This window comes from Anarhichas minor, unplaced genomic scaffold, assembly GCF_050575085.1.
Source record: "Anarhichas minor isolate MPS153535 unplaced genomic scaffold, ASM5057508v1 ptg000026l, whole genome shotgun sequence".
NCBI classification, from domain to species: Eukaryota; Metazoa; Chordata; class Actinopteri; order Perciformes; family Anarhichadidae; genus Anarhichas; species Anarhichas minor.
The window spans coordinates 12722584-12730992 of record NW_027466472.1 but is presented as its reverse complement, the minus strand read 5'-3'; the positions used below and the strand labels follow the sequence as shown (position 1 = coordinate 12730992).

Below are 8409 nucleotides of genomic sequence, written 5' to 3'. Positions count from 1 at the left end.
AAGAACCAGAAAAGAGGCAATCCTGATGGTCGACTCAGTTCTTTATAAACAGCTTTATTCCTTTCCATTTCCTTCTACTTTTTTCTTTCATGTTGGAAAAAGAAAGTTCTGATGTTAAAACAACAGCTGCAATGTAGATCAATTACAAGCAGATCAATCTTAAATTAATGTAAATTAACGACAGTAGCCATGTTATAAGTGCTGCTTTATGTCTTGGTGATGCTGCAGCCCATGATTGCTTTCTTTGTGTTCCTCTCTGGTTTCAACAGGATTATATAACATTTGGGTCCAAATAGTGCTAACAAGAGACCAAAACTAGATGCCAGGATGGCAAAAACCTCCACTGCATCTGCATATTTGCCTGGAGAGTTGACATAAGCAGGGACAAAGGCCACCCATACAGCACAGAAGATCAGCATGCTGAAAGTGATGAGCTTGGCCTCATTAAAGTTGTCTGGAAGATTCCTTGCCAGAAAGGCTAACAGGAAGCTGAGGACAGCCAGTAAGCCAATATAGCCCAGTAACACTGCAAAACCAGCGGTGGACCCAACTACACACTCATAAACTATCTTGTCGTTGTGGTATTGAGTGTTTCTATGGGGAGCTGGTGAGGCAGAGACAATCCAAGCAGTGCAGATTGTTGCCTGAATAGAAGTAAGAACCATAACTGTCCCTCTCTGCTGCACAGCACCAAACCACTTTAGACTGGCTCCACCTCCTGGCTTGGAGGCCTTGAACACAGCCAGAACCACCATGGTTTTTACCAGAATACATGAGACACAAAGCACAAAGCTGATCCCAAATGCTGCATGTCTCAGTTGGCATGTCCACAGCCTGGGCCGGCCGATAAACAGCAGTGAACACAAGAAACATAATTTAAGTGACACCAAGAGCAAGAAACTTAGTTCTGAATTGTTGGCGCGTACCATGGGTGTACTGCGATGATAGGTGAAGATTCCCAGGACAACAGCACAGATAAATGTTCCCAACAATGAGGTCGTTGTCAGACAGATACCCAGAGGCTCATGGTAGGAGAGAAACTCTGTTTTCTTAGGAACACAGTGGTCACGCTGGGGGCTGGACCAGAAGTCCTCTGGACAACTGGTGCACTCCATGGAGTCTGTATGAAAACACGGGAACAGAGCATCAAGGACATTGTCTCTTCCACCTGTGAACACTGACGTTGGATGTGCATCACCTAAGCAATAAGTGCAAGATTCCCGAAAACAAATTAATTTTCAATAATTTAACATATGTTTTTATAATGATACCAGCCTGTGTCATTGCTGATCTTTCCCTCAGAGCATGGTACACAGTCGAAACAGCAAAGAGGCTGCCCCTTTCTTCTGGCCATGCGGGTACCTGGAGGACAGCTCTCACTGCACACCGACAGGGGTGACTGATAGGATTGTAAGAGTTTTATCACAGTTATTCTACACTGTTTGATTCTGTTATTGTGTGTCATACAGTACTACGGTAAAGTAAAATGGTACGACAAAAAGGTGTAACCTGTTTGGAGTCAAAGTTCCAGAAGATTTTGTCATCATCAAGTGTGAGTTCTTCATCTTTGGAGGCCAACTTCTTAACAAGCCCCACATTCTGAACTTTAGTTCTTCCATCAGGGAGCCACAGCCAGTTCATCACATCATATATTGGTAAGGCATCACCGTTCTCATCAAAGGAAACTTGATCACCAAATGATGTGGTGAAGTTGACCTTTTCCAGGTAATGCATAAGCTATAAATGGGGTACAATTAAAATAAAGAAAGGGAGACTCAAATGAAAATATACTGTTGTTGATTGTGCATATGCTTTCAGATGCTCTGTGTAATAGATTGTGGATTTAGTCATGCAAGCTTTCAAATATAGTTCTCTAAATTTGATCAACCACTGTTGCCATTGATTAAGTATGTTTGACAGAAAAAATAAAGGGACTTTTATCTTGTCTTGCAACTTCTAGGAACATTTTGTCTTCTGCTCAAAGACAATCAGGAGGGTCAAACTGGCCTGCTAATGGCATAGTTAATAATTTCTTCTTTCCACAGAATATATTTCAGTTACACCTCAAAATACAGCATCTGTTTTCAAAGACTAAACAGCTTGAGTGTAAACTGATATCACACCTGCCATGGCTCCGATGTTTGCAAAGTGGCACAGCTGTGTCCGCTGAAAGGACCTCTCCCTGGCTTGCACTGCAGCAGGTCATCAAGAGCATACGCCAGGGCATACACCGCCTTGTAAATATTGTACTCAGGCCTGAGATCAGAAACATCCAACAACTCAGCCCCCCCACTCTCTAGATCTTCCTGTCCAGTGCATAGTTCTCCACCAGCCTCCATCCAACCTGCTGGAGGTGGTGCAAATCTACACTGAAATGTGTATTCCCAAAACTGCAAGACCTGAAATGTATTTAAAACAAAGTCTTAACAGAAATGACATTATTATTGTAATTACAGATCTGATTGTAAGGTTACAATCTTACCATGCTATGTCCATAATTATTACTACTACTACTTATATGTATGTCAGGACGTATTCTTGATAGAAAATCCCTGAGGCCTGGTATTTCTCCTCTGCGGATGGCAATGCCCAGTGTGCCACTCAAGTATGGCATAAGGCGTGGGGTCTGGAGCACAGCACCTGCTGACCAGGCTTCACTGGCCATCCACTGAAGGCCTGTCACATTCTCCCTCACCACCTGTGTATTTCATTTAATCAAATTAATTTATTTTCACAAAACAAATATAGTCTACTTTGTAGGACTGAATTAGAAAAGAGATGAACACGTTCTCTCCCCCACCTCGTTAAATAATTGGTCATTGGCTCTAAGATTTAAACTATGAAACTCTAGGTACCCCTCTGACATCAGCTTTGGACGTGTCAGGGACAGAATATCAGTTTCCACTCTGTACATGCAAAGTGTCTTTTTAAAACAAACTTACGTCTTAACAGAAAGTTAGGTTTAGGCAACAAAACCACTTAGTTAGGTTAGGAAAAGTTTGTGGTTGAAATGATCTTGACTGACTAACAACTCGTGACTACCAAGTGATTAACGACTCATGTGACTAGCGAGTGCCCGATGAGTTACTTGACTCACTCACTTGGGTCACGGGACTGACTTGAAACAATAAGTTAACATTGACTTATTGTTTCACACAGGATACAGTCAGTGGTTTCCTTGGTAAAGGTTCTGTATTTGTTTGACCCAGTGGACTATCACTCACTTTATACTCATCAGTTGCTTTGAGCGTCTAATATTGAAGCGGATCGTTTACATTAGAGTTAGTTGAAAGCTTGGTTCATGGCATACAGAAGCTAAAGGTTGCCTCCATGCATCAGTATCAGGTGCAGAGTGGCACTGACCAAGTGACAGTATTTGACGTGTTGGGAGTGAGACCAGGTTGACAAGATAAGATACCTCTTCCATGAGTTGAATCATGTGGATCTCATACGCAAACACAATGACCACACGAGCTGTTGATTTCTTCATTATTTCCACAATCCTCTTTAGTTCAGCAGGGTCTTCACCCCAGGGCAAAATCTCTGAGTAAGCTAGACAACCTCCACCAGACTGAGCCAAGTCTGATTGGAAGGTTCGGGCAACATGGAGTCCATAGTCATCATCACTGACCAGCAGACCAGCCCAAGTCCAGCCAAAGCGTTTTAGAATCTTAATCATAGCACGCACCTTTATGAATAGAGAGCGGGGGGATTAAAGCAGAGTTTTGAATGATCATTCAGAGGAAACATACTCATTCATGTTGCACAATAAAATTACAGTTAGTTGATCTAATTACACTCTTTTTCCTAAATTCATATAGTTTCCTCAACGAAGGACAAAGAAAATACAGCACTTTACTTTACAAAACAAAATTGGCATTGAAATTGGCAGAGCATGTTGTAAAGCTCAATACACTTCAACTGAAACATATTTTGCATTTGTTATTTCTAGGCCAGAGTTTCACCTGGAAAGCATCACTTGGGATCGTTCTGAAGAAGGTTGGAAACCTTCGCCTATCACTCAGGCAGGAGCATGTGGCAAAGTAACTCACCTATAAAGAACCATATAGTATGTACGCAGGTTTTACTTCTCATGCAAATTAGCAGAAACATGCAAACAATGTCACGTATTTAACGATTCCCCTTTTTCAAATCTAAATGAAGATGATCCCTTCTTACCAAATAAAAGCTTGTTGGAGACGCTGGAGCTGAGAATTAATGTACATCTCCTGTCCTATCATTTTAAATTTCTAAATACTTTCAAATATGGCACATCAAAAGCTCAGCTACAGCAAGACTGAAGAAGGTGAACTTACAATGGGCAAATTGAATAAACCTATCACATCAGACGTGGCGATAGAAGATGTTGACATGGAATCACCCACAATCCCCAGGACTGGAGGGGTCCCCAAACATTTCTCCTGAAGCAGAAACTGCTCCTCTTGACCACTAGCCAGCAACAATGCAGCACTGAATCCAATTACAAGTGTGGCACAGTTGTCATAAAGACTGTATCCCAGAGTCACATTAGGTAGAAGATGGGAGTTTTTGTTGATCTCATCAATGGCGAAGGCCATGGTCATGGCATGCCTGAACCCTGCAGTGTCAAAGCTAATACATAAAATGTCACGGTTCACCACTAACAAGCAATTCATTATTTATAATTACCCACGCATGTTGTCTGCTATATGAGTGTGATACTTACCCTTGGCAGGTGAGCTGATTTGATTCTGAGGTGAACGACAGCTCAGGGAAGACAGAGGTGTAGTGGACGTTAAACAGCCCACCCAAAACCACATCACCAGGCTTGTGCATCCCATTAAGATAAAATTGTCTCCTTAATTTACAAGATGAGAAAAGAGAGGAAGACTCTGATATGAAAAACGAGGAAGAGAACAAAATCAAGATCAGGTAGACATACAAGAACAAAAATCGGTCCAGAAATGCCCCCATATCTGCCCTCCTCACCCTCTGAGCTTCATGAACAATTATTTACTTTTATATGCAGGTCTGTGTCATCCCCTTTGGTGGTTTTGGTCATCGTGTCACACCACCTATCAGGGCACAGGCAGTCATGTGGGAGGCAGGACAAACTCACATCATCGTGATAACATCAATTATGTGATATATTGTCTGTTTATCACTTTAATTTTTGAGTTTTTAATTGTTTTTGTGCTATTGGAGCTCATCTTAAAATTTTTTTTTATTGATTTTCTTTACCTCAAATACACATCAAGGGGTAAACTCTGAAAGCTCAGTGGATGTAAAAGAAAAAGAAGAAAGCAATATAAGATCAATTTTTACTTACATCAACTAATGTCACTGTAGAGGTCAACTGCTGGGTCCTAGCCCTATTGTTAGGCCTCTGCTCGAAAATTGCATATCCATACTAAAAAAAACTATAATTCTGTAACTACAAGGTATATTTTAATAATGATGTTATAATACAGGTAACACTTGTGAGATTTGTTCAGATGTGTAAATATTGTGTATATGTTACTGGTTAATAGTAAATGAAGATGGCACACAGCTCAAATTGAAAAACTTCAGGTTCGCCTGAAAAAAACCCACTTTTATTGATATTATTTCTTTGAAATAATGCAGCCGAAAGCCTAGAATCATAGCACAACATGTCAGTCTCTTTGCTAATTTTTGCTTTGATAAAGTGAAGCAAAAAAAAGTTAGAGGTTTTAGTACAGAGAGGTCATGTGAGGTCAAGCAGAATTGTCATTTTGGAACCAGCTGTTCCATTGTACTTTTATATACTATATATTTCACTTGTTTTGTCACTAATATTATTCAATCTATCCAAATACAGCAGTTTGGCATCATTTTGAGCGCTATAACCCTCTCTAAACCCTGTCTGTGTCTGTGAACCATGGATCCATTCTCGTCTGCCTGTGTCTATGTGAGGCTTTTCTCAGCCTATGATTGGCCAATTCCAGACTATGATCACTCGTTCGACGTGTCAGAGTCTCAGGAATGCATTGGGGGACACGTGGGCTTGATTGACAGAATCGTTAGCCGGAAAAAAATAAAACTGTTGGGAGTTCGGTAAAAGAGCAATGCTTTGAGTAAGTTGATTTAACTGTTGTTGCTGCTTCTTCAACATTTCACTCATCTCGGACAACTGGGGCGAGTTAACCATCCCCGGGGAACCACCCTGAATGCCGTACTGTGTGCCAAGGACAGAGGGAACAGAGTGACTTCGGCCTCTCATGCCACCTGGCAAACCTTCCCGTTCCCACCTAATTACCTCCCCCCTGACGTCAAGCAAAGTTGCGGTCGGCTTCACACGGACAAACTGTTTTAAGCCTTAAGCCACGGCGGAGTGCACCATCTAGAAGGTGCTCCACAAATTGGTCTCGCAACAACACTTCAGCATTTAGCATCTCGCTAGGTGTTTTACAGCCTCCATACTGCTCATCAAAGCGAGGGAGAACTCTTGTAGGGTCTCGCCATCTTGTTGTCTTCTAGAAAAGAAGGCCTCCTGTAAGGCTACATATGACTCGGAACACCCGTACAACTCCTGTAACGCAGCAATTATTTTGTCTGGATCCCCTCGTTCTGCACTAGAGCGGAATTTTATTTCATCCCGTGCCTCTCCTTCTAAGTGATCAAATAAAAAGAATGCCTGATCGGAATTAGATAACCGTCGTGCCCTCATAAATGCATGCACCTCCTCAATCCACTCGTTCAACCCTATACCTAACCGTCCCCTAAACATAGGGCATTTTCTGTCTCGGTGCACGAACACTAGCCTCTCTGTAACAGGGGCACTGGTAGTGACAGAAGCAGTAGGTGGCACAGAAGTAGAAGGCATAGCACTAGAGCCAGGGAGGGTGGAAGCCTGTTCCTGGTGTAGCCTCTCATTATCTGCTGTCAACTGGGCAATTAGGTCCCTCAACTCTTGCAGATCTTCTGCCATCACTACAAATTGGTCAATGAAAGAGGACTTTATACTGGGGTGGAATAGCACGGAAGGGAAAAAAACTAACAAAAATAGGCGAGCCGAACACCTTACCAGAACCCGCTACAAGAAACCCAAAGAACCAGCTGCTGTTTTGCCTTTACCAATAAATAAATGAAATAAAAAAGTACACAATTAAACACACAATACACCAAATAACATTTACTCGACGAAACAAAGAGAAAAAAAAAAAAGAATGTAACACACATCTCTGCTTTCAAAAAGTAGACCCTGCCAACAACGCCAAATGTGGCGAGAGTAAGATGGGATGTCGTTTAAAGTTACGTGGACATTAGCCAATAGTTGGAGCACAACAATGCCACCTTAGGAATTTCACCTAAAGATTAAGTTTTTCCCACACAGTATCAGGATTCATAGGACACTCAGGTTCATTATACAGATTAGCATGAGACGTGGTTCCAATACAAAAATAATCTTTATTATATTACAGTATTAATTCACCGTTACGGTTCACACACAAAATACTAAAAGAGCTGTATACATTTATTTAAAAGAGGAGTAGGACTGCGGCTTACCAGTGGCGAGGTGGACCAGTGCAGGTGAGGCTCCCCAAAGAGGAGGCACCCCGATCACATGTGTACACAATGCTCACACACACACACAACCACACGTGAGGGTTCCTAACCAGGGGCACACCAAACTACACAGCACACGAAGGGAGACACCAACACCCGGAGGCAACAACCCCACCACCTTGGCTTGGCAGCTCCTACAGGGACAAAGGACACAATTACAACAAGGCTATGGTTCTCAGGAAAAAATAAGAACCCAGTAACCCAATTTATATAAACTAAAGACCAGAGTGGGCCTTAACATCCCTGGTCAGAATACACATAGAATGGCTCAAGCTAAAAAGAGGTTGTTCTCATTAAAACAAGGGTGCTGCTGACAGCAAACAGCACAAGACAGGGGCGCAGTGCTGACAATAGCAGCGTCAGACCCTGTAGACGAACCCAGTAGGCTAAAGCCGTTAGTCGAACACGGCCGTAGGCAAAACACCGGTAAACAAAACAGCAGCGTCCCTGAACGTGAGCCGAGTTAGCTGTAGCCGCTTTCTGCCGGCGTTCCACTCGAACGCAACCAAAAGTCCCAGATCAGGCAATATTCGTCGGCTCCAGAAGGGGGGAGGAGGGCATGTAGCGTAGCTACCGACAGCGATAGATCCGCAGGTGAATCACCTGTACAGGTCGAGGGGAGCCCCAGAGATAGTCTACAAAATAATGAAAGCCAATATAACACCAGAACAGTATGACCAGGAGAAACAATGCTGCTGCATTCTTGCATACCTGCACAGCGGCGGATGTCCGGCAGACCGGAAGCGGGACACGCGTTTGACGTCAGGAGGGAGCTAAGGGAATCCCCGTCGCATTTATATGATGCCCGCCCACCGTGATTGGCTAGTGTTGGCCTTGTAATTA

At 42.8% G+C, this 8409-nt stretch overlaps 1 protein-coding gene across 1 annotated transcript; it reads right to left on the bottom strand.

Moving 5' to 3' along the window:
- Positions 1-206: 206 nt before the first annotated feature.
- Positions 207-4830, bottom strand: LOC142959195 (extracellular calcium-sensing receptor-like). Its single transcript, XM_076100404.1, has 9 exons — positions 4706-4830; positions 4317-4611; positions 3966-4052; positions 3419-3688; positions 2483-2698; positions 2124-2399; positions 1510-1737; positions 1276-1399; positions 207-1120 (listed from the first exon to the last, which is right to left on the bottom strand). Exons 1-9 carry the CDS (start codon positions 4813-4815, stop codon positions 207-209), a joined length of 2520 nt encoding a protein of 839 aa, XP_075956519.1. The 5' UTR covers positions 4816-4830.
- Positions 4831-8409: the final 3579 nt, after the last annotated feature.

What these genes read in the sequence shown, in the direction of transcription:
- LOC142959195 (XM_076100404.1), bottom strand. Translation starts at nt 4,815, where the DNA reads ATGCACAAGCCTGGTGATGTGGTTTTGGGTGGGCTGTTTAACGTCCAC. An exon ending in GTTTATTCAATTTGCCCATT is followed by an intron (nt 4,053 to 4,316) that starts GTAAGTTCACCT and finishes GGTTCTTTATAG; the next exon opens with GTGAGTTACTTTGCCACATG. An exon ending in ATAATTATGGACATAGCATG is followed by an intron (nt 2,400 to 2,482) that starts GTAAGATTGTAA and finishes AATACATTTCAG; the next exon opens with GTCTTGCAGTTTTGGGAATA.